Below are 27,742 nucleotides of genomic sequence, written 5' to 3'. Positions count from 1 at the left end.
AATGTAGATTAAGTAAAGACTGGTGTGCAGCAGACACTTTTATCCAAAGCGACACACAAAGGTGGGCCATTAAGATGATGCTGTTCCACCACAACCCATTCTGACCCTATGCAACTGACCTCCAGGAAAGATGATCTCTTGAATGAACTAATGGGGCTTGGAGGTAGACAAATGAGATCAACTATATTTAGAATAATTTCATAATGTGAAGCTCTAATAATAGGCCAGGCTCTGTCTATATCTACATTCTCTTTAGCTCTAGAATAATAGATCAGGCTCTGTCTATATCTACATTCTCTTTAGCTCTAGAATAATAGGCCAGGCTCTGTCTTTATCTACATTCTCTTTAGCTCTAGAATAATAGATCAGGGTCTGACTATATCTACATTCTCTTTAGCTCTAGAATAATAGGCCAGGCTCTGACTGTGATCTACTTTGTTACTAGGGCCTCACGTCCACCTAAATCAAACAAGGGTTGTCAGTTTACCAATCTGCCACATTAAAACAGATAGTACTGATGAGGGTTACACAGTCAGAGTGATAGTATTTATAGATTTATTCAGACCTAAAGAATGTCACCACATCGTGTGATCCAGCAGAGGGCGCTCTACCTCCCTCTATGATCAGACGGGTCATTGTGGCGCAGCATTAGTACTAAAGTACCCTTTTATCATTCAAGCTTTTACACATAAGGCATACTGAAGTCCAAAGTACATGTACAAAAGAAGACATGCACATACACACCATACTGTTTACAGTCTCTTCTTACTATGAATATGCTCCTCAGAAGAATATAGAACTAGAGGAAGCAGAGGACCTCACAGATTTGTAGACACAAAACACAGGACCAAACCACCTGAACAGGAAGAGCAGAAATATAGCATGTGTGCATGCGGTGCAGAGCAGACTAAAAATGGAGATTCTCGCTGTTCTTTTCATTCTTCCAGGTAAGTTTTAAAAGAATTTTTATAGATTCAGAGAATGTCAATTATCTATGTTTGTGTGTGTGTGTGTGTGTGATTGTGTTGCTTTTCAGTTGGCAAATAAAGCATTATATAAACTGTAGCATATATGTCCACGATCAAACTGATAGGAAGGATGGACTATGCTTTTGTGTTATGGACTCAGATGTATAGTGTTTATGTATGTATTTGAGACGTGATGTACAGTGTTATGTATGATGTATAGATTTGAGACGTGGTGTATAGTGTTATGTATGATGTATAGATTTTGACCTGAATAAAGACTTCCGCCATGACTCATCTCAGGGGCTCATCTAAGAGAACGGTCACAAACATGTCCATATGAATGTACGGTGAATGGTGAGAGTGAATGAAGTGGAGATGGAGACCTGAGTGCTGACCAGTACCATGGGTTTGAGATCTAGAATTAGGTCAACTATTTGCATCCCAACAGGATGCCTTCAGCACAATTCAAGGGTACACACTCATAGTGTTCAGGTCTAACGGTATGGTTTAAAGGTCTATGTGTTGCTGTCAGGATATTGTCATATCTGCAAGGTTATAAGGTATGGTTGTGTAGTGTAAGGCTCACATAACCAGACAGTAATATTATATTATATTTATTTAGATGACATGTAAATAAATTGGATAATTTGGGCTCATTCAAGATCTTGTGCTGTACTACCAATATTACACCACCCTTTTATCTTTAATGCATTTAACAATGTGTACTAAATTGATGTACACGTGTACTATGGATATTGTAGAAGGTATTCTCTCTTAGGGACCGTTCGTTATTTATTCACGGGGCCACCGGAGGAAAAAAAAAATGCCATTGGGTCATATCTTTTTATTCTTTGTTGAGGGGAGGGTCACCTAACTTTTTTTTGTCTAGGAGGGAGGGTCACCCATCTTTTGTATTAATGAAAACAGCAAAAAATCAAAGTGGCTTGTTTGATTGTTGATTTCTGTCGCCATATAACGTTTTCTTTCGTTCCATAGCTCTGTCAACATTCAACAATGAAAATAAGGGAGATTTCCCGGGTTTCTCACGCAAAATACGGAAAATGTCAACATTCGTCCCCATTAACGTTGGAAGGGTTGGAGCAACAAAGTAGCCTACTTTATTCACGCCTAACAGCCTATATCCATTTGGTCAACTTTATCCAGCCCTAAAAAGTAAAATTTAACTTTGGTTTACTTGTAGTTTACCGTGTAGCCTAACTTTAAACAGTGTGCATGATTAACATAAAGCTTCATTCATCCACACATCCAGCTCCTAACGTTTTGACAAGCATTTCTACCAATTGACCTCGTTCCTGCCCATCTCTAGCTTTGCTGTCTCCATCCTTTCTGTTTTTGTTGTTTGCAAAAAAAATATATATAGTAGGCCTATTTATTGGTAACCAGCAACAATTGCAATTTCTTAATCGCTGTCATTCTCTCTCCTGCTAACAAAAATGTGTTACGTTCCAAGTAGCAGTGCGTAATTCTGCTTCATAAAGTTGAACAAATACATTTGGTCATATAAATAGCCAGTTTATGGTCTGCAGTGTAGTTGATAAGTTATGGTAGGCCAACTTGGAGTGAATATACAGGGGGAATTCTTTGTCTAGCTGAGTAGCCTGGCAGGTGTGCACGTAGGCATAGCCTACGGCCGAACACTGCAAGCGCTAATGAATCGTGCTCTCACGACAACCACGTCGTTAACTTAAATAGGCCTAGGTTAACATCACTCTGAGTTTGCATTCAAGCAAGCAAAACAATGATTTGAATACATCTGTTTCACTGGAAGGGCTAGGGGTAACAACAGGACAACACAGAGAGGCCAGAATGCAGGACTAATGTTATGAGAGTAGGCCCTATTACAGTAATATGGGATATCCTATGGGAAAATATTAAAACGGCAAGACAGCGGGGAAACGTTAAAATGATAAACCCAGAAAAAGTTGGCATGTTAGGTATTTTTCAGTCCCTGTGATTATTTGTGAAATTGTGCAAACGGCCTTTTCAAGTCATTTGAGAAGGAAGGAGTGTAGCAAGCTCCCAAATTGACGTTCGTCTGAAAAATTGAGTTTTGTATAATGTTCAGCTTCGGTAGCTTTACAATGACTGAGGAAGCCTAGAGACGAGTCCGTAGCAACAATTTCATGTGTTGAATTTGTTATTACCCAGTGTGCTTTGTTGAATGGTCTCAATGCTTTATTGTTTTATTTCATGTGAATACTTACTAGAGGAGTAGGCTAACTTTTCAAGTAGGCTAATGCAGTTGCAGGAAGTGTGCATTTAGTTTTCATGCTTATTGTGTTTCCACAACAATGTTAGTGAGTAAATCTACTGAAATGGCCACCATCTTGGTGAAGTGTGATGAGATCAGAAAGCAGAGGTTGGTTTTAGGGCGGTAGCATATGTTGATGTGTTTTCATAGCACGTAAGAGCGTGGGTGGAAGACATCGACAATTGGCCGGGGAGGGTCATGTCATTTTTGAAAATGCTGCTGGAGGGTCGTTGAAAATTATATAGCAGGCAGGGGAGGGTCATGCAACTTTTGATCGAAGCACTCAAAATCCCTCCGGTGATCCGGTTTATAAATAACGAACGGTCCCTTATTAGAGTAAATGTGTCTGTCAGAAGTAAGCAGAAATACAGGAAGAGGTGAACCTCAGACATTAGAGTTGGCAGAACACCAAAGACTAAACCACATGTATCTGAACAGGAAGAGAACAAACATAAACTGTGGGCGATATAGATAGCAGAAAGCCAGGGACTCTAAAATTTGCAAGAAATCTCCATCGAAGTGAAATGGAATACACCAATCACATGCAACCAGTGTTAACTTCTGATCTCTCAATATATCTTTTATTAATTAACTTCGGCCTGACTCCGCCCACTTTGTGCGTCTGACTGCTTTGGTTACAGTGTGCATGCGCAGATGGAAAAATATGTTGTCATGGAAAAGCGCTGCCATTTTTTTCCACGGTCTCTAATGGGAGTCACTCTGTTTTCTCTACCGCTCTGGGTTTCACAAGTCTCTCACATACACACAGACTCACTTTCTCACAATCTCACAATCACACACACACACACACATACGTTGTATATACTCCTTCATGACTGCATATGGTGATATTGGGTTATGTTTTTATTCAGCATGTATTAGTGTTTGTCTTCAGCTTTGCTAAAAACCTTGCTGACACTACAACACCAAGTGAAGAAATGATCATCAGCAGAATGCACCATGCACATGCTTAGTGAACTGCAGCAAGGCCTGGGCATGTACTTCTGCTCTGCCCACAGCCTCACACTAAACTCTTATATTTTCTACATATTTTCTTCATGAACAGCTGGAGTTAAACCCTTTGAGGTGACTGGACATGAAGGGGGTGCTGTCATCATTAAGTGTAGCTATTCACGTTATGAAACAAGGATCAGGAAGTATTTCTGCAAAGGATCATTGCTTGCTTGTGTTAGTGATATAAAAGCAGATAGTAAAACTAGCCCTGCACAAAATGGAAAGTTCTCTCTATATGACAACCCATCAGAGGGGAACTTCATGTTGCTCATCACTCAGCTGACTACTGAGGACAGTGGGCACAGGACAAGTGTAGGTGGAGAGAGCTTTTGTTATCTCTACTGACATAGAACTGAACGTTCAGCAAGGTTTGTACATTCACGTCACTATAGTATACCACTTAATGATACAACTTGAGTTGTGATATTCAGTTTTCAGTTCAAGAGATAATGAGTGATCATGAGAGAGTGTGTGCAATAGAATCATTCTTCTCTCTTCTAGGTTTGACAGGTAACTGGAATCATGAATCAATGACTCACTTTCATGGGGGAAGTATTGAGATAAACTGCACTTTCCCTGAACCCTACAAATTACAAATCCAAATACCTCTGCCAGCGTCATAGAAAGTTATCCTGCTTTGAACTGACATCACACAAAACACACAAGATGAAAATACAAAAGCTCCCCGCTGATGAAAGTGAGGTGAAGTTCTCTGTGACCCTACTCCAGCTGACTGAAAGAGATGCTGGAGAGTATTGGTGTGGAGCTGGTGCAGCTGTACAAATACACAGATATATCACTCTGATCAACTCAACTGAACTCATCATTGGTGAGTTATACATTTTGGGGCGGAGCTATGACCTGACCTCTCATTGCCCTTACTTCTCCAACTTCTCTATGGCTAAAATGTGTTTTATATAATATGTTTACTAATTTCATTGTGTATTATTATTTATGTTTGTGCATACAATTACATGCTTTTAACAGCATCATTGGTTCGGTCCACATCCAAGAGACTCAGTTGAGTAGATATGTAGGTGGTGAAGTTCAGATCATGTGTCCATATGACCCTGAGGATTCTGAGAAAATAAACCTCCTCTGTAAAGATGACTGAAACAGAAACAACAAGCCTCTCATTCAATCTCAGGAAAAAACTAACAAAGTGGCCACAACAAGTGGGAGATACTCTCTCTATGACACCACTGCTGCAGTCTTCACTATGACCATTACTGAACTGATGCCAGGGGATTCTGGGAAATACTGGTGTGGAACCAATGGAACTTCTGTGTCCACATATGAATACTACACAGAGCTGCAGGTGCCTCCAAGACCACCAGCCATGCTTGCATCTCCATCATCACCTGTTCCTAACTCCTCACCTTTACCACCACCAACCATCTCACCCCAGCCATCACCACAAACAACAACACCATCAACACCATCATGGTCACAGTCATCATCTTCAACATGTATGTTTAATATCATTTGCATATTTAGAATAGAGATGCACAATATTTGATTCAATTATGTTATGAACGTCTGTGTCTCTTCTAGCTTCCACCGCACACACACACACACACACACTCTCAGATAGAATAACACTCGTATGTGTTTTTCTCAGTTTCTGCTGTGCCTCTTGGCCAGATAACTGCAGCTCCTTCTGCAACACCTGAGGTTACAGTAGTTGTGATATCAACTTTTTCACTACTCAATACCTCTCAATACACATCAATCAGAAACACTGAACTCCTCACTCAATGTTGTTCTGTCTATGGAAATCTTTTTCAGCTGGCTGATTATGAAAATGATCTAAATGCAACATCACACGATGTAGTTCCCTCCAACACCACAGCATCTGAATCAGTCTACCAGGGCCTGAACCCCAACATCATGGTACAGGATCTCGTCTACCAGCACCTGAACCCCAACACCATGCAGGATCCAGTCTACCAGCACCTGAACCCCAACACCATGGTATCAACACCTAAACACATCATCTTGCAGATAGATTCCATCACACCATGAACCCTATCACTGGTGATGGTGATCCAGCACATCAGTCCTACAAGACCAGCACCAATCATCTCCATTTTCCCTGAATCCCTAAGAGGGTTAAGGCTGCCAGTCTTATGACGTCATTTTCTATATTTTTGATATGTTGCTGAGCATATCATAAACAGCAAAGAAAAGTGATTGATAATGACTGACTGACTACTATTGTGTTACATGCTTCAAATGTAAAGCACTTTGAGCTGCATTCTGTGTATGAAAGGTGCTATACAAATAAAGCTTTATTATTATTATTATTATTATTATGAATCCACCAATTACACACATCCAAACATGCCAGCATGAGAGTAGGTTTAAGGTGAAAGCCTGCTCAAGGCTGATTTGCCATATTCCTTACATTCTTTAATTATGGATTTCACTGAACTCCAGCAGGTGTGATTTTAACATTATTTTTGTATCAATCCCCTCACTTATGCTTGTCAACAACCTTTTCTTTGAGTTGTTTAGTGTTATTTTGTCTTCATGGTAGAATATTGTTTTAGCCAAGTTATCTTAAAAATAGGATTTACTTTAGTGAAGCAAAGCTACCCATAATGGCTATGCTATATGATATTGAAGCGCACATTCCAGTCTTACTTAAAACTGCACCAGTTTACAATGATTTGGTGACAAAATGTACACTTGTCATCATCCAAAAAAAAGTCAAAGTTGTTGTTAGACTTGGAATTTACATTGATGCTTCTGTGTGTATATTCATTTTTTTGCTGTATGACATTTTTCAAAGTATAACCCTCACAGCAAGATAGATATTGACCTAGCCTACTGTCAGTCATTCAGTCTAGTTTAGTAGATGCTTAGTTAGCACCACAGCCTTTCAGACACACTTGTGGTTCCACTGAATGGCTGTCGAGGGATCAGTGTCATCCGGAAAGCTCTACTGGTGACCTGGGGAAAGCTGGTAGTTTCTCTGGCTACAAGGGAACACTGTCACCTGCCAGCTTTTGTGAGAGACGCAGGGAGTAGGGGTGCATCCCTCTTTCTCTCTCTCGGTTTTTTTACAACAGTACAGTGAGTACAGAAATGTCACTGTTTCAACTAGAACTGTTCACAGACCTGCAATGTTTTTCCCCTTGAATGGCTATCTTTTATATTTTCATTTCTGTGTGATTTGTGAATGGTATGCTATTGAGAGTAAGTGTCGCCACAGTGGCAGGCACAGTGTATTTACATTTTTGACCCTATGACCATCAATAAATTCTTTATACTGAAATGAACTCAGTTTGTCATTATTTAGTCATTGCTGAGGAGACCACTGCATTGATATCAGTGCAGGAATTATTACTTAATAATTTTACAAACCCAATTATGGGTCACTTATTGTTTAGGGGCTCGGAAACTTGTCTTAACATCACACTTGTGGTTTTATTGTGTTATGTGTTTGTAGTGAAACAAGGCCATTTCTCTGTAGGTGATCCATGGATTCTCTGGCCAACCAGCTTAGTCAGGTAAACAACACCAACAGAGCCCATTCCCTTAGATCCACAGCTGACAGGTCTTTAATAAACTATGGGCGATCTACAGTACTGGAAACAATCCCCAGACCAGAGCCAGCAGAGATTAAAGCTTTCCAGCTGTTCCTATTACTGTGCCTTTCACATCAAGAACAATAACTCTAATAATAACAATGAATGACATCATTAATGTCAACGGTATCATTGGGAATCAGTTTCAAAATGTTTTTGAGAACGATAAAAAGCTGACAGACAATCAGAATCCAGCAAATTTTAGCCATCAAATTATTAACATGGAAGAGACTTCCTTAAAGGAGAATTCCGGTGTGATATTGACCTAAAGTGTGTTGAAACATGATACCGAGTGTGAACGTATGTCTCATAGCTCATCTCACCTTGTCCCCTGCACTCAGAAATCTGGCGCTAGTTAGTCGATGCAGTCGAACAGTAGTCGAACAGTTTTCCGATGGGGGTGCCTCGAGCATCGGCCTAGCCATGCAAATAAATCACTGTTTTACACCATTTACGAGGCTCAAAGTAGCTCCATACTTCATTGGTAGACTTCCGAGGGCCTTGACATTTAAAACGAGACATTGAGAACTTTGAAAAAGCACTGGTAGTTTATTTACAAGACTTTGTAAGAGATTTATACAGACAGTACCTTCAAGAAGTGTACCGTTTGCAGCCATCTTGAATTTAGTCACAATAAGTCGAGCGACGAGTACAAATGAAGGGATCATTATCCAAAAATAATTCTGTGGAAATGCATGGATTCCAGTTGCTGCTACTGGGAGCTTTGAACAGATGTTTGCGTCTACCGCAGGGAATTGGCAAACAAGTTGTCAATCAGGGACCACAGCTTCGTTTGACATAAGGCTGGCTGCAACAAACCTCGAAGATATTCTTGTCATGTACTCAAAAAAGAGGTTTCGAATGACATATGATTTTACTGTAAAACCCATAGAAAACACCCTACACAATTGAATCATGTTATGAGCCTTTTTTTCTCTATGGAGACTCCAAAAGGACCTTGTCACCCAAAATGCATACTGACAATAAAACTCTTACTATACAAGAACCCCTTTGGGTAGAAGCATAACCTTGGTGTCAAATGAAACCGAGTCCTCTGAATGCATTTGTTAAGAAAAATATATTTTACTCTATAGTGATCTACTTTGAGCTACAGATTCACAAGATCTGGTTCCACGCCTCAGCTGTGCTTCAAAGGTACATAGGTGACCTAGAGGGCCCAAATTCAAGCAGTTCCAGAGATGTATGTTCCTGGCTGAAAGAAAAAAGCAACATTCAAGCCTCTTTGCCAGTCCATTCCACAGTCACTCTGTGACTGTTTCAGAGGTATACTGTACGTATAAGTATAGTATAAGTATATATACTCTTTTGATCCCGTGAGGGAAATTTGGTCTCTGCATTTATCCCAATCCGTGAATTAGTGAAACACACTCAGCACACGACCCTCCGGTTACAAGTCCGAAGTGATAACCAGTAGGCCACGGCTGCCCCACAATGAAGGTACAGCTTCCAAATGAGGTAAAGCATTTGATGGTGGGCCAAAGTATGTAGGAACAGTCACCTTCTAAGTAGATGATGTGCAATGTTGGGCAAAACAATTCAAATGAGGGTGAGGATTAACTGTTCAAAAAATCTGAGCATCGGCTTGGATTTAAGCGTATTTACATGTATGGTCTAAGATTTAATCTGTGTGTATTAATAACGTTTAATAAATGAGGCCCAATATATTGCAAACATTGATAGTTACGCTTACGAAAATTAACCATGGTTTTACAATGTTTTTTGGGGTAACCATGATAACCATGGTTTATCACTACAGTTGATAAAAAAGCATCATGCCCCATGTGAGGATCAAACTCATGACCTTCAGATTATTGGACTGACACTGTACCTACTGCTCTAATGAGGCTTCAGCTGCAGATTTCAGTAACCATGGTTTTCCTTGTGAAAAGGACCAACAGATGCCACCAAAAGACAACTATATCACTACATTCCCATTCAACACAGCCGTGGCCTACTGGTTAGCGCTTTGAACTTATAACCAGAGGGTTGTTGGTTCGAACCCCGTCCAGTAGGCATGGCTGAAGTGCCCTTGAGCAAAGCACCTAACCCCGAGAGCTGCTTTTGTTGCAGGCAGCTCACTGCGCCGGGATTAGTGTGTGCTTCACCTGTTTCACTAATTCACTGATTGGGATAAATGCTGAGACCAAATTTCCCTCACAGGATCAAAAGAGTATATATACTTATATACTTCAAATATCATTGCTGAACTGCCTAGCAACCCCTGATGATGCAAACTGTCATTTGGGGCCTGTACTGAGATCAAAGTAATCAAAATAAGAACTTGTTATTGTCAAGTGTCACTTGTTGCCTGAACTATAAATTGACCATTTAGACCAGTAGTCCCCAAACTACAGCCCGCGGGCCGGATACGGCCCGCCACCTCATTTTGGGTGGCCCCCCAAATCATGTCCGTGGTATATAGCATCCGGCCCGCACGGGAGTATGACATCGTCAAACTATGACCTCTGCAATTTCCCCCATTAGGCCTTTTCACACAGAGATCACGCTAAAACGCTATGCGCTGTGCGTACAATTTATTAAATGAAATCATTCAATATTACAACAATAAAAATAGCTTGAGTACTGTCTTAATTGAAACATGCTTTGATAGCCTAGGGCAAAGAGAATGGACATCTCAACATACAGTAAGGATACATTAGAAGATGATGATTGGTGTAAACTTTGTCACGCGACGTGATAAGCAGTTCTAAAAAACGCAACGTTCCATTCAGTCATAAATCATTCAAGCGTAGGCCTAGTGCTCATCATGAAAAGAAAACAGCAGCTTAATATTTTTCAGGTCTTTAACAGTAGGCCTAGGCGCACTGTTAGCAGTTATGCCAAAGGCAGTGAGATTATTAGGCATTGCATCCTATCACTCTGTTTGGAACATTCATTCTCTCATAGACCTCTCCAGAATAAGTCTCACACCAGAACACCAGAAGGGTTGTTACTTTACTAATGTGCCAAAGTGAAAGAAACATAACATATTTATAAGGAATACACAGTCAGAGTGATATTTATAGATGAATTCAGACCAACGGAATTTTACCATGTTTGAATGATGTCTTTCCATTTTTAATCCAGCATTATGGAACCTTTTTATCATTAATGTGTGTGCACATAAGGCACAAATAAGACACACTGAAGTACAAAGTACATTTACAAAGGTAAACACACACTCCATACAGTATATGCTATTTTGTTACTATGAATGTGCTTCTCATAAGAGTGTAGATCTAGCGGAAGAGGTGGACCTCACACCTTTCAGTGACCAGAAAACACTAAACCATGTACGTCTCAGCCTGAACAGGAAGAGGACAAATATAGAGCTTCCTGCATGCAGTGTAGAGTAGAGAGAGGGCATCTGTACTGAAGGAACCAGAGAGCTTTCTAGAATGGAGATCCTTGCTGTTGTGCTTCTCTTCGTTCTTTCAGGTAAAGTGCATTCTATATCTGAACTGGCAGAGCAACAAATGCTTTTGTGAATGTGCAGCTTTGCAGTTGGCAAATAAGGCATTGTATATATACTGTAACTCATACATCCCCAATCAGACAGCTATGAAGTATGGAATATGCTTTTTGTGGTATGCACTCTGATATATAGATATAGAAAATTAGAGTTCAGCAATGGCAGCCTCATCTAACAGAACGGTCACACACATTTGATTATGAATGTGCTGAGATACTGAGTCTGACCAGACTGAATCCAGAGTGAATGTGCTGCAGATTGTGACCAGGCATATGGTCACTGAGAAGGCCGTAGGCTGCTCTTAATGATACTGAATATCAGATAGAGTGCTGTTGACTGAACAAGAAGGTGAAGAGATCAAAAGATCTAGAGGTCAGCGATACCTAGAGTTACAGTATGTTTACAAGTGTGTGCCTTCTAGCAACAATTAAATGTAAACATATTGGACCATTGCAACTGTAGTTCCATCCAGCAGATGTCACTATGCCTCCTTGTTCGAGATTATATTACATTACATTTAGCAGACACTTCTTGACCAAAGTGACTTACATATGTCAGCTTTATTACAAGGAATCACATTGTCCCCGGAGCAACTTGGGGTTAAGTGCCTTGCTCAAGGGCACAACGGTGGAAGCCTGGAATTGAACCGACAACTTTCAGGCTACTGCATGCTAGCTAGCACCAGCTCCTTAACCACTACACTACAGTACCACCGCCACACTACAGTACCACCGCGAGTTATTTCAATGTACTGTACTACTAATATTACACCATTATTTTAGCATTCACAAGTTTAGCATACTATTAGTCATCATATAACTTTGCTGAATCAAGTAAAGAAATGTACTAAGAATATTGTAAAATGTGTTCTCTCTTGTTACGTTAAAAGTGTCTCTCAGAAGTAAGCAGAAATAGAGGAAGAGGTGAACCTCAGACATTTGAGTTGGCAGAACAGCAACGACTAAACCCCATGAGTTTGAACAGGAAGAGAACAAACATAAACTGTGTGTGTGAATGTGCTGTGTAGCTCCAGGTAGAATAGAACAGACCACAGCCAACCTCTGGACTAAATATGACAGGAAGCCATCAATAATGGAGATTATTGCTCCTCTCATTATCTTTCTTTTGATACTCTTAGGTAAATCTTTTTAAAGAGTATTGCTACTTTTAGTGTTGCTGCCTTATTGTATTACTCAATTTTGCTTAAAATTAATTTTGCTTGATTATCTTAATTATACTTTTTATATACTGTGCACAACTCTATGTTCAAGTTCAGTCTGTATAACAAAGTCAAAGTGTATATTCCTTCATGACTGCATACGGTAATGTTGGGTCATGTTTGCATCCAGCATGTGTTAGCATTTGTCTTCAGCTTTGCTAAAAACATTACTGACACTAGAACTCCAAGTGAGGAAATGCACATCAGCAGAATGCACCATGCACATGCCCAGTGCAGGGCTGCCAACTTTTCAAAAAACCTTGGAGTGAGATTTGGTGGGGCCAATCAAAATTTTGCTGTGGAAATATTTGTTTGGCTCATTCAGCATTATTACCGTACAGTAAAAAAAAAAAAAAAAAAAAACGTACATCAGTGGTTCTCAGGTGTAGGGACCAGGGTCTCAGAGTTTAATTAACATTGGTATCAAAGGAATCTACTACTAGGATCTCGGCCTGAACCTGCGTTCATCTGATGCTGTGTCGTCCTAAGGGTGTTTCGTAAGAGTTGAAGAAATGTTTGTATATTTTAACTTTTAAATGCATCAATCAGGTGCACTTTCAAAATAAATTCAGAGGTAAGATTTGCTTATTTTTATGGAAATATTTGTGCTGTAGCCTAAGCTATTTTGCACTTCCGAATTATAACCATGCACACACAGGTGGAATAATTATGGTGATATTGCAATAAGTTCACAACCACAAAACATATATGCTACATTTTACAGTTCAGAAATGTTCAAAAATATGTGTACATTTCAGCACTCCATGAAATTATGCAGAAGTGGTCACCTGTGTTATTCAGCTAGTTAATTTAAGATAATATATTGGTCATTGTAATGGCCATCTAGCCTATAGCCTGGATGTACCCATATCTGGGAACGTATGATGTGAATGTTTGCATATGGCTTATGTTAGGCTATCAATATTTGTGTCTCATTATTTGATTTTCTTCATATTTTTGCATTAATGTCACTAGGAAGCATGCCAATAGAAATATATTCATTTATCTGTGTAAGTGGGATTGGCTGGAACCTGACAATATAAGAACCATGATAGTGGGATAATCTATGGCTGAGCAATTTACAGCATGCTTTATATCCTCGTATTCGGTAAAGTTTGCTGTTTATTGTGATATTGGGTTTGCTACGTGTTGTGTGAAGGGTTAGTGAGATATTTAACGGAGAGTAATGGGTGTGCACTGTGTGCAATATGCAAATATGATTAGCCTAAATTGCATGTCAGTTCAATGTTAATTTTCTCACGAACCATTTATCACAGCAACTTGGCGCTAATATCATTGCTTAGATTCCGCTCGTTCACATGATGTGTAATATGTATAGGTTTAGTTTAGCTGAACCCCATCTGCCAAGTATTTGAACTACCAGGTTGACACTTCAGCGTGAAAAATACTCAATAATACTGAAAGCATACCTGAAGCTGGGGAAATGCACCTGGGATGGCTTCTGAAGTAGCATCGCAAATGAGAGAAAATTTAAAACAATTCCACAGACAGGGGGTGCTCTTGAACCCTCCCAACGTCTCTGAAAGCATAACTAGTCGATCAGTGGCTCAACAGGTAGATCTATAGATAGGCTAAACTAATTTTTCAGGCATCTGACCGACTGGGTTGACACTTCAGCGTGAGAAATCGGGGGTGTGGCGTGTAAGCGTGTGAAACTAATCAAATGTGTGTGTCTCATGGCCAATGCGTGAGAGTTGGCAGCTCTGTCAGTGTACAACTGCAACTGCCTGGACATGTGCTTCTGCTCTGCCCACAGCCTCACACTAAACTCTTTTATATTTTCTACATATTTTCTTTTATATTTTCTACCAGCACCTGAACCCCAACACCATGCAGGATCCAGTCTACCAGCACCTGAACCCCAACACCATGGTATCAACACCTAAACACATCATCTTGCAGATAGATTCCATCACACCATGAACCCTATCACTGGTGATGGTGATCCAGCACATCAGTCCTACAAGACCAGCACCAATCATCTCCATTTTCCCTGAATCCACCAATTACACACATCCAAACATGCCAGCATGAGAGTAGGTTTAAGGTGAAAGCCTGCTCAAGGCTGATTTGCCATATTCCTTACATTCTTTAATTATGGATTTCACTGAACTCCAGCAGGTGTGATTTTAACATTATTTTTGTATCAATCTCCTCACTTATGCTTGTCAACAACCTTTTCTTTGAGTTGTTTAGTGTTATTTTGTCTTCATGGTAGAATATTGTTTTAGCCAAGTTATCTTAAAAATAGGATTTACTTTAGTGAAGCAAAGCTACCCATAATGGCTATGCTATATGATATTGAAGCGCACATTCCAGTCTTACTTAAAACTGCACCAGTTTACAACGATTTGGTGACAAAATGTACACTTGTCATCATCCAAAAAAAAGTCAAAGTTGTTGTTAGACTTGGAATTTACATTGATGCTTCTGTGTGTATATTCATATTTTTTTGCTGTATGACATTTTTCAAAGTATAACCCTCACAGCAAGATAGATATTGACCTAGCCTACTGTCAGTCATTCAGTCTAGTTTAGTAGATGCTTAGTTAGCACCACAGCCTTTCAGACACACTTGTGGTTCCACTGAATGGCTGTCGAGGGATCAGTGTCATCCGGAAAGCTCTACTGGTGACCTGGGGAAAGCTGGTAGTTTCTCTGGCTACAAGGGAACACTGTCACCTGCCAGCTTTTGTGAGAGACGCAGGGAGTAGGGGTGCATCCCTCTTTCTCTCTCTCGGTTTTTTTACAACAGTACAGTGAGTACAGAAATGTCACTGTTTCAACTAGAACTGTTCACAGACCTGCAATGTTTTTCCCCTTGAATGGCTATCTTTTATATTTTCATTTCTGTGTGATTTGTGAATGGTATGCTATTGAGAGTAAGTGTCGCCACAGTGGCAGGCACAGTGTATTTACATTTTTGACCCTATGACCATCAATAAATTCTTTATACTGAAATGAACTCAGTTTGTCATTATTTAGTCATTGCTGAGGAGACCACTGCATTGATATCAGTGCAGGAATTATTACTTAATAATTTTACAAACCCAATTATGGGTCACTTATTGTTTAGGGGCTCGGAAACTTGTCTTAACATCACACTTGTGGTTTTATTGTGTTATGTGTTTGTAGTGAAACAAGGCCATTTCTCTGTAGGTGATCCATGGATTCTCTGGCCAACCAGCTTAGTCAGGTAAACAACACCAACAGAGCCCATTCCCTTAGATCCACAGCTGACAGGTCTTTAATAAACTATGGGCGATCTACAGTACTGGAAACAATCCCCAGACCAGAGCCAGCAGAGATTAAAGCTTTCCAGCTGTTCCTATTACTGTGCCTTTCACATCAAGAACAATAACTCTAATAATAACAATGAATGACATCATTAATGTCAACGGTATCATTGGGAATCAGTTTCAAAATGTTTTTGAGAACGATAAAAAGCTGACAGACAATCAGAATCCAGCAAATTTTAGCCATCAAATTATTAACATGGAAGAGACTTCCTTAAAGGAGAATTCCGGTGTGATATTGACCTAAAGTGTGTTGAAACATGATACCGAGTGTGAACGTATGTCTCATGGCTCATCTCACCTTGTCCCCTGCACTCAGAAATCTGGCGCTAGTTAGTCGATGCAGTCGAACAGTAGTCGAACAGTTTTCCGATGGGGGTGCCTCGAGCATCGGCCTAGCCATGCAAATAAATCACTGTTTTACACCATTTACGAGGCTCAAAGTAGCTCCATACTTCATTGGTAGACTTCCGAGGGCCTTGACATTTAAAACGATACATTGAGAACTTTGAAAAATCACTGGTAGTTTATTTACAAGACTTTGTAAGAGATTTATACAGACAGTACCTTCAAGAAGTGTACCGTTTGCAGCCATCTTGAATTTAGTCACAATAAGTCGAGCGACGAGTACAAATGAACAGGTATTATACGGGATCATTATCCAAAAATAATTCTGTGGAAATGCATGGATTCCAGTTGCTGCTACTGGGAGCTTTGAACAGATGTTTGCGTCTACCGCAGGGAATTGGCAAACAAGTTGTCAATCAGGGACCACAGCTTCGTTTGACATAAGGCTGGCTGCAACAAACCTCGAAGATATTCTTGTCATGTACTCAAAAAAGAGGTTTCGAATGACATATGATTTTACTGTAAAACCCATAGAAAACACCCTACACAATTGAATCATGTTATGAGCCTTTTTTTCTCTATGGAGACTCCAAAAGGACCTTGTCACCCAAAATGCATACTGACAATAAAACTCTTACTATACAAGAACCCCTTTGGGTAGAAGCATAACCTTGGTGTCAAATGAAACCGAGTCCTCTGAATGCATTTGTTAAGAAAAATATATTTTACTCTATAGTGATCTACTTTGAGCTACAGATTCACAAGATCTGGTTCCACGCCTCAGCTGTGCTTCAAAGGTACATAGGTGACCTAGAGGGCCCAAATTCAAGCAGTTCCAGAGATGTATGTTCCTGGCTGAAAGAAAAAAGCAACATTCAAGCCTCTTTGCCAGTCCATTCCACAGTCACTCTGTGACTGTTTCAGAGGTATACTGTACGTATAAGTATAGTATAAGTATATATACTCTTTTGATCCCGTGAGGGAAATTTGGTCTCTGCATTTATCCCAATCCGTGAATTAGTGAAACACACTCAGCACACGACCCTCCGGTTACAAGTCCGAAGTGATAACCAGTAGGCCACGGCTGCCCCACAATGAAGGTACAGCTTCCAAATGAGGTAAAGCATTTGATGGTGGGCCAAAGTATGTAGGAACAGTCACCTTCTAAGTAGATGATGTGCAATGTTGGGCAAAACAATTCAAATGAGGGTGAGGATTAACTGTTCAAAAAATCTGAGCATCGGCTTGGATTTAAGCGTATTTACATGTATGGTCTAAGATTTAATCTGTGTGTATTAATAACGTTTAATAAATGAGGCCCAATATATTGCAAACATTGATAGTTACGCTTACGAAAATTAACCATGGTTTTACAATGTTTTTTGGGGTAACCATGATAACCATGGTTTATCACTACAGTTGATAAAAAAGCATCATGCCCCATGTGAGGATCAAACTCATGACCTTCAGATTATTGGACTGACACTGTACCTACTGCTCTAATGAGGCTTCAGCTGCAGATTTCAGTAACCATGGTTTTCCTTGTGAAAAGGACCAACAGATGCCACCAAAAGACAACTATATCACTACATTCCCATTCAACACAGCCGTGGCCTACTGGTTAGCGCTTTGAACTTATAACCAGAGGGTTGTTGGTTCGAACCCCGTCCAGTAGGCATGGCTGAAGTGCCCTTGAGCAAAGCACCTAACCCCGAGAGCTGCTTTTGTTGCAGGCAGCTCACTGCGCCGGGATTAGTGTGTGCTTCACCTGTTTCACTAATTCACTGATTGGGATAAATGCTGAGACCAAATTTCCCTCACAGGATCAAAAGAGTATATATACTTATATACTTCAAATATCATTGCTGAACTGCCTAGCAACCCCTGATGATGCAAACTGTCATTTGGGGCCTGTACTGAGATCAAAGTAATCAAAATAAGAACTTGTTATTGTCAAGTGTCACTTGTTGCCTGAACTATAAATTGACCATTTAGACCAGTAGTCCCCAAACTACAGCCCGCGGGCCGGATACGGCCCGCCACCTCATTTTGGGTGGCCCCCCAAATCATGTCCGTGGTATATAGCATCCGGCCCGCACGGGAGTATGACATCGTCAAACTATGACCTCTGCAATTTCCCCCATTAGGCCTTTTCACACAGAGATCACGCTAAAACGCTATGCGCTGTGCGTACAATTTATTAAATGAAATCATTCAATATTACAACAATAAAAATAGCTTGAGTACTGTCTTAATTGAAACATGCTTTGATAGCCTAGGGCAAAGAGAATGGACATCTCAACATACAGTAAGGATACATTAGAAGATGATGATTGGTGTAAACTTTGTCACGCGACGTGATAAGCAGTTCTAAAAAACGCAACGTTCCATTCAGTCATAAATCATTCAAGCGTAGGCCTAGTGCTCATCATGAAAAGAAAACAGCAGCTTAATATTTTTCAGGTCTTTAACAGTAGGCCTAGGCGCACTGTTAGCAGTTATGCCAAAGGCAGTGAGATTATTAGGCATTGCATCCTGTCACTCTGTTTGGAACATTCATTCTCTCATAGACCTCTCCAGAATAAGTCTCACACCAGAACACCAGAAGGGTTGTTACTTTACTAATGTGCCAAAGTGAAAGAAACATAACATATTTATAAGGAATACACAGTCAGAGTGATATTTATAGATGAATTCAGACCAACGGAATTTTACCATGTTTGAATGATGTCTTTCCATTTTTAATCCAGCATTATGGAACCTTTTTATCATTAATGTGTGTGCACATAAGGCACAAATAAGACACACTGAAGTACAAAGTACATTTACAAAGGTAAACACACACTCCATACAGTATATGCTATTTTGTTACTATGAATGTGCTTCTCATAAGAGTGTAGATCTAGCGGAAGAGGTGGACCTCACACCTTTCAGTGACCAGAAAACACTAAACCATGTACGTCTCAGCCTGAACAGGAAGAGGACAAATATAGAGCTTCCTGCATGCAGTGTAGAGTAGAGAGAGGGCATCTGTACTGAAGGAACCAGAGAGCTTTCTAGAATGGAGATCCTTGCTGTTGTGCTTCTCTTCGTTCTTTCAGGTAAAGTGCATTCTATATCTGAACTGGCAGAGCAACAAATGCTTTTGTGAATGTGCAGCTTTGCAGTTGGCAAATAAGGCATTATATATATACTGTAACTCATACATCCCCAATCAGACAGCTATGAAGTATGGAATATGCTTTTTGTGGTATGCACTCTGATATATAGATTATAGATTATAGATTATAGAAATTATAGAAAATTAGAGTCCTGTAGAGTTCAGCAATGGCAGCCTCATCTAACAGAACGGTCACACACATTTGATTATGAATGTGCTGAGATACTGAGTCTGACCAGAGTGAATGTGCTGCAGATTGTGACCAGGCATATGGTCACTGAGAAGGCCGTAGGCTGCTCTTAATGATACTGAATATCAGATAGAGTACTGTTGACTGAACAAGAAGGTGAAGAGATCAAAAGATCTAGAGGTCAGCGATACCTAGAGTTACAGTATGTTTACAAGTGTGTGCCTTCTAGCAACAATTAAATGTAAACATATTGGACCATTGCAACTGTAGTTCCATCCAGCAGATGTCACTATGCCTCCTTGTTCGAGATTATATTATATTACATTTAGCAGACACTTCTTGACCAAAGTGACTTACATATGTCAGCTTTATTACAAGGAATCACATTGTCCCCAGAGCAACTTGGGGTTAAGTGCCTTGCTCAAGGGCACAACGGTGGAAGCCTGGAATTGAACCGACAACTTTCAGGCTACTGCACGCTAGCTAGCCCAGCTCCTTAACCACTACACTACAGTACCACCGCCACACTACAGTACCACCGCGAGATATTTCAATGTACTGTACTACTAATATTACACCATTATTTTAGCATTCACAAGTTTAGCATACTATTAGTCATCATATAACTTTGCTGAATCAAGTAAAGAAATGTACTAAGAATATTGTAAAATGTGTTCTCTCTTGTTACGTTAAAAGTGTCTCTCAGAAGTAAGCAGAAATAGAGGAAGAGGTGAACCTCAGACATTTGAGTTGGCAGAACAGCAACGACTAAACCCCATGAGTTTGAACAGGAAGAGAACAAACATAAACTGTGTGTGTGAATTAGCTCCAGGTAGAATAGAACAGACCACAGCCAACCTCTGGACTAAATATGACAGGAAGCCATCAATAATGGAGATTATTGCTCCTCTCATTATCTTTCTTTTGATACTCTTAGGTAAATCTTTTTAAAGAGTATTGCTACTTTTAGTGTTGCTGCCTTATTGTATTACTCAATTTTGCTTAAAATTAATTTTGCTTGATTATCTTAATTATACTTTTTATATACTGTGCACAACTCTATGTTCAAGTTCAGTCTGTATAACAAAGTCAAAGTGTATATTCCTTCATGACTGCATACGGTAATGTTGGGTCATGTTTGCATCCAGCATGTGTTAGCATTTGTCTTCAGCTTTGCTAAAAACATTACTGACACTAGAACTCCAAGTGAGGAAATGCACATCAGCAGAATGCACCATGCACATGCCCAGTGCAGGGCTGCCAACTTTTCAAAAAACCTTGGAGTGAGATTTGGTGGGGCCAATCAAAATTTTGCTGTGGAAATATTTGTTTGGCTCATTCAGCATTATTACCGTAGAGTAAAAAAAAAATCATCAGTGGTTCTCAGGTGTAGGGACCAGGGTCTCAGAGTTTAATTAACATTGGTATCAAAGGAATCTACTACTAGGATCTCGGCCTGAACCTGCGTTCATCTGATGCTGTGTCGTCCTAAGGGTGTTTCGTAAGAGTTGAAGAAATGTTTGTATATTTTAACTTTTAAATGCATCAATCAGGTGCACTTTCAAAATAAATTCAGAGGTAAGATTTGCTTATTTTTATGGAAATATTTGTGCTGTAGCCTAAGCTATTTTGCACTTCCGAATTATAACCATGCACACACAGGTGGAATAGTTATGGTGATATTGCAATAAGTTCACAACCACAAAACATATATGCTACATTTTACAGTTCAGAAATGTTCAAAAATATGTGTACATTTCAGCACTCCATGAAATTATGCAGAAGTGGTCACCTGTGTTATTCAGCTAGTTAATTTAAGATAATATATTGGTCATTGTAATGGCCATCTAGCCTATAGCCTGGATGTACCCATATCTGGGAACGTATGATGTGAATGTTTGCATATGGCTTATGTTAGGCTATCAATCAGAGCTGGAGATGTAGCTGGCCTAAGAACAGCGAGGGCTAACCTGTCCCAGGGCATCAGGAAGGCAAAAAAGGATTACACAGACAAAATAACAACACACTTCAAAGACAGCAGAGATGCACAGAGCCTATGGCAGGGCATACAGGCCATCACTGACTACAAGCCTGCGCCACGGAGCTGTGAGAACAACACCTCTCTGCTAAATGACCTGAACAGTTTTTTCGCCCGTTTTGAAGCACAAAATGACACTCACCCACAGAAAACCCCACCTCCCCCCCACGACCAACCCCTGTACCTGTCCTCTGCCAGCGTGAAGAGGACACTAGCCACCATTAACCCACGCAAAGCAGCAGGCCCAGACAACATACCAGGACGAGTGTTGAAGGACTGTGCAGAAGAGCTGAAGGATGTTTTTACAGACATTTTCAACACCTCTCTGGAGCAAGCAGTCATCCCATCACTTTTCAAAACTGCCACCATCATACCCGTGCCAAAGAAATCACCACCATCATGCTTCAATGACTACCGTCCTGTAGCACTCACGCCCATAATCATGAAGTGCTTCGAACGGCTAGTCATGTCACACATCAAAGCCACCCTACCCCCCACCCTGGACCCCTTCCAGTTTGCATACCGAGCCAAACGATCCACGGAGGATGCAATCTGCTCTGCCCTCCATCCAGCCCTCACCCACTTAGACAATAAAGACTCATATGTGAGAATGCTGTTCATAGACTTCAGTTCAGCATTCAATACCATAATACCACAACAACTCATCAGCAAACTGGACAAGCTAGGATTCAGTACCTCCCTCTGCAACTGGCTGCTGGATTTCCTGTTGCAGAGACCACAAGCAGTACGTGTCGGGGACAACACCTCAAGCACTCTGACCCTGAGCACGGGGGCCCCTCAAGGGTGTGTGCTCAGCCCCCTGCTCTTCACACTGCTAACACATGACTGTACAACCACTCACAGCTCCAACCATCTGGTGAAGTTTGCGGACGACACAACACTGGTGGGCCTCATCACTAAGGGCGATGAGGCTCACTACAGAGAAGAAGTAGACCTGCTGGCTAAATGGTGCAAAGACAACAACCTCCTGCTAAATGTCAGCAAGACCAAGGAGATTGTTGTCAACTTTCAGAGAGGCCACAAACAACTGCCACCACTGTCCATCGACGGAGATGCTGTGGAGAGAGTGAGCAGCACAAAATTTCTGGGGGTGCACATCAGCGACGACCTCTCCTGGACCACCAACACAGCATCACTGGCGAAGAAAGCCCAGCAGCGCCTCTACTTCTTGCGCAAATTGAAGAAGGCAAGTGCCACGCCTCCTGTCATGACTACATTCTACAGAGGGACCATCGAGAGCATCGTCTCCAGCAGCATCACAGTGTGGGGCGGAAGCTGCACAGATCAGAACAGGAAGACCCTCCAGCGCACTGTTAACACAGCTAAGAGGATCATTGGAGCACCACTCCCCTCCCTGCAGGACATTTACACCACCCGCCTCACCCGCAAAGCACTAATGATTGTCAAGGATACAACCCACCCTGCACACGAACTGTTCAGCCTCCTGCCCTCTGGAAAGCGGTACAGGAGCCTCCGCTCCCGCACCACCAGACTGGCAAGTAGCTTCATCCACCAAGCAATCAGGATGCTGAACACTCTACCCACTCTCCCATCACTGACAGCCCCCCCCACCCACCAGCCAACCAGGAACCTAGGAAACTAGGATCCTGTCTACCAAACCCCCCCCCCCAACACCGCCATGTGGAACTGCACTGTGACTGCGCAGCCAAACGTGTTGCTGCTTCACATCAAGCCTGATATACTTGAATTACTGCATACTGCATATCAATGTAAATATACAGGTCACACAAGCACAAGTTTAAACTTCATGTAACTGTTAAGACTACAGAAATATACAACACAACTACCTCTATTTTTTTATATATATATGTCCTATATTTCTATTTTGATACATACATGTTCTATATTTCAGTCTTGCACTTTAATTTAATGTTTATTGTCTATGGCTATGTCCATAGTATGTCTATGTCTGTATTTAAAGCATGTCTATGTCTGCATGGGAAAGTAAGAAACGAAATTTCAATTCTTTGTATGACCAGTGCATGTAAAGAAATTGACAATAAAAGCCGACTTGACTTGACAATATTTGTGTCTCATTATTTGATTTTCTTCATATTTTTGCATTAATGTCACTAGGAAGCATGCCAATAGAAATATATTCATTTATCTGTGTAAGTGGGATTGGCTGGAACCTGACAATATAAGAACCATGATAGTGGGATAATCTATGGCTGAGCAATTTACAAAAATGTATGTACTGACAAATAGTGTGTACTGACAAATACATTATAATTTCTCCCCAATGAGGCTATGTAGAAATGTGTTGCAATTTCAAAACCGGATTACTCAGGAACCACTTATTGCACAGAGGCATGCTTTATATCCTCGTATTCAGTACAGTTTGCTGTTTATTGTGATATTGGGTTTGCTACGTGTTGTGTGAAGGGTTAGTGAGATATTTAACCGAGAGTAATGGGTGTGCACTGTGTGCAATATGCAAATATGATTAGCCTAAATTGCATGTCGGTGCAATTTTAATTTTCTCACGAACCATTTATTACAGCAACTTGGCGCTAATATCATTGCTTAGATTCCGCTCGTTCACATGATGTGTGATATGTATAGGTTTAGTTTAGCTGAACCCCATCTGCCAAGTATTTGAACTACCAGGTTGACACTTCAGCGTGAAAAATACTCAATAATATTGAAAGCATACCTGAAGCTGGGGAAATGCACCTGGGATGGCTTCTGAAGTAGCATCGCATATGAGAGAAAATTTAGAAAATTCCACAGACAGGGGGTGCTCTTGAACCTAAACTCTTGGCTAAACTAATTTTTCAGGCATCTGACCGACCGGGTTGACACTTCAGCGGGAGAAATCGGGGGTGTGGCGTGTGAGCGTGTGAAACTAATCAAATGTGTGTGTCTCATGGCCAATGCGTGAGAGTTGGCAGCTCTGTCAGTGTACAACTGCAGCAAGGCCTGGAAATGTGCTTCTGCTCTGCCCACAGCCTCACACTAAACTCTTTTATATTTTCTACATATTTTCTTCATGAACAGCTGGAGCTGAATCCTTTAGGGTGACTGGACATGAAGGGGGTGCTGTCATCATTAATTGTACATATAAGTTGCTCCATCAAAGCAACAGGAAGTATCTCTGCAAAGGATCAGTGTCTGGCTGTCCAAATAATATAAAAGCAGATAGTAAAACTATCCCTGCACAAAATGGAAGGTTCTCTCTCTATGACAACCCATCAGAGGGGAACTTCATGGTGCTCATCACTCAGCTGACTACTGAGGACAGTGGAGACTATAGGTGTGTGGTGGAGAACGCTCCTCGTGATACCACTACCCACATACATCTGGACGTTCAGAAAGGTTTGGACATTCACTTTACTAATACCACTTAATTATACCACTTGAGTTGTGACCTTCAGTTTTTAATTTCTAAAAGAGATAATGAGAGATAGATCATGATAGAGTTTGAGTGTGCAATACAATCATTCTTTTCTCTTCTATGTTTGACAGGTAACTGGAATCATGAATCAAGGACTCACTATAATGGGGGAAGTATTGAGATAAACTGCACTTTCCCAAAACCCTACAAACACAGATCCAAATACCTCTGCCAGGGTCATGGAAAGTTATCCTGCTTTGAACTGACTTCACATGAAACACACAAGATGAAAATCCAAATGATCCCTGCTGGTGAAAATGAGATGTTCTCTGTGACCCTACTCCAGCTGACTGAAAGAGATGCTGGAGAGTATTGGTGTGGAGCTGGTGCAGCTGTAGAATCAGACAGATCCATCACTCTGATCAAGAAGACTCAACTCATCATTGGTGAGTTATACCTTTTGGTGTTGCTGCAGATGCTATGACCTTACCTCTAATTGCCCTAACTTCTCCAACTTCTCTATGACTAAAATGTGTTTTATAATATGTTTACTAATTTAATTGTGTATTATTATTTATGTTTGTGCATGCAATTACATACTTTTAACAGCACCATTGTTTCTGTCCACATAAAGAGACTCAATTGAGTAGATATGTAGATGGTGGAGTTCAGATCATGTGTCCTTATCACCCTGAGGATTCTGAGAAAGTAAAACTCCTCTGTAAGGATGAGTGTAAAAATCACAACATACTGGTGTGGAACCAATGGAACTTCTGTGTCCACATTTGATTATTACTACACAGTGCTGCAGGTGATTCCAAGACCATCCGGCATGCCTGCATCTCCATCTCCACCATCACCTGTTCCCCCTGCTAACCCCTCACGTTTACAACCACCATCCATCTCACCCCATCCATCACCAACATCCTCATCTCAACGAAACAACAACACCATCTACATCAACATCACCATCCGGACCATCATCGTCACTGTCATCATCTTCCTTCACCCATATGTCTGTACAACATTCAGTCTCCACAGCCTCCTCATCATCTTCATCACCACATGGTATGAATCTATATTTTAATATTCATCTTGTACATCATTTTGTGGTGTATATACTTACTTTAGCAACCACCTTCATCTTCAGAGCCACCATCCATTTAACCCCAGCCTTCACCACCATCCTCATCCTCAATAGGGTTGTACAATATTGGATTCAATTATGTTAATACAGCAAAAAAAATACAATTATTCAATATGCTGATATCTTCTGACTCATTTTGGCTAATTACTGATGCCAAAACCAATATACACATATTTTATTGGTTTTATTTCCTTTAAGGGCGTCTCCCTGTGAATAGGTAGCCTTGTGGTCCATGAGAAGCATGAGTCCAAATAGTGTGTAAGGGTGCATTGAATGAATTATCTGAAAAATTCTGACAAACACCCCTGTGGAAAAAAAATATTTATGAATAACACAGACGATTAAAACATACAACGAACAAAAAAAAGCTTGAAGTCTCACATGGACTCTATAGCCTCATTAAAAATACAGACACTCACAACAATGTCGACATACGTACATTATGTGCAATAGAGAGGCATCCACCTTCCCCCACCATGGGGATTTTAAATAGATCAGGTGATACTCTCTTATTGAAAATCCAGGGCAACTCATCAGGCTGATCAGCCAATTTGGGTATGCAGTCAGAATGGAGCACACACCCCTTCTTGCGCATCCAGCACAACTAGGCCTAGGCTACAAATAAATAAATAAATAAATCACAATGTGCATTAACACAATCACAAAACATAATAAAAAAGCAAACAATAACTTACCATGTGTACACCACCCTGCCAAGAAGAAAACATATAGCCTACAATGTTAAAGAGTAAAAAATATAGTGGGTCACATTGTCACACTCCGGTATTAGAATTGTATAGTCTTCTTGTCCATTAGTCTTGCAGATTTATCTCCTGGAATATCTGCAGAAATGTTCCGAAAATACTAAAAATACAGCTTGTAAGCCGATGCCGATGTTCTATAGATAATACCCTAATTAAGAAAGAATGGAATGTTGGAGCATGAGTGATGTTCTTCCATACAAGCCTACAGTAATTCCTACCTGATTATGTTTATAGCTCAAACAAATGTAAATACACCATATTGTATGCTGCATATTGTTGTAATGCCACTGTGCATTTTAATAGAACTGGTAGAGGCCAGTAGCCTGGCGGGCCATCCTATATCATTGAAATGTATAGTCTGGAATCGACCTATTCACCTCGCTTACAGTAATCCAAGGGGCGAGTAGAGAATTGTCTTTCAAATTGCCTAGGCATACAATAAGCCAGCGCTACGAGCATATCCGTATCTGGTCGGCAAAATGGCAAATACATCCTTCTTCGAAAGGAATGACTTAAGTGCATTGTGTTGCTCAACTTTCAATGATAAGCACAAGTCCAACTCCTCCAAAGTTGACGCCAACGCCGATTCAAACAACCGCTCTTCGTTCGCCATTGCCACCTTCCTTGTTGTTCACCGTCGCAGGACTGTCGTCATCCTGTTAAGCCTGCCTTAAGACTCTCTAACAAAATAGAGAGCTGTGATTGGATGACGTCCACGGCGTCAGCCAATAGAAATCCCTATGGTTTGCTACTAGACGTACAGGCTGAGCAAATTAATTTGCCGCAGCTAGGGTGCGTCTAGATTTCTAGGCTAAGTGGCCAGTGCTCTACTGCAGAACT

General features: G+C 40.7%; 2 protein-coding genes across 2 annotated transcripts; both read left to right on the top strand.

The window, feature by feature from the left end:
- The first annotated feature begins 5,381 nt into the window (after positions 1–5,381).
- LOC121719625 (pectinesterase inhibitor 10-like) lies at positions 5,382–6,350 on the top strand. The gene is made up of 3 exons (XM_042105418.1): positions 5,382–5,723; positions 5,876–5,928; positions 6,043–6,350. Exons 1-3 carry the CDS (start codon positions 5,474–5,476, stop codon positions 6,277–6,279), a joined length of 540 nt encoding a protein of 179 aa, XP_041961352.1. The 5' UTR covers positions 5,382–5,473; the 3' UTR covers positions 6,280–6,350.
- A 12,628-nt stretch (positions 6,351–18,978) lies between these two features.
- On the top strand, positions 18,979–25,780 carry LOC121718466 (polymeric immunoglobulin receptor-like). The gene is made up of 4 exons (XM_042103479.1): positions 18,979–19,325; positions 24,655–24,972; positions 25,123–25,437; positions 25,626–25,780. The coding sequence occupies exons 1-4, from the start codon at positions 19,286–19,288 to the stop codon at positions 25,778–25,780; spliced, it is 828 nt and encodes a 275-aa protein (XP_041959413.1). The 5' UTR covers positions 18,979–19,285.
- The last annotated feature ends 1,962 nt before the right edge of the window (positions 25,781–27,742 follow it).

This window comes from Alosa sapidissima, chromosome 9 (genome assembly GCF_018492685.1).
Source record: "Alosa sapidissima isolate fAloSap1 chromosome 9, fAloSap1.pri, whole genome shotgun sequence".
Taxonomy (NCBI): domain Eukaryota; kingdom Metazoa; phylum Chordata; class Actinopteri; order Clupeiformes; family Clupeidae; genus Alosa; species Alosa sapidissima.
This window is presented reverse-complemented; position numbering and strand designations above follow the sequence as displayed.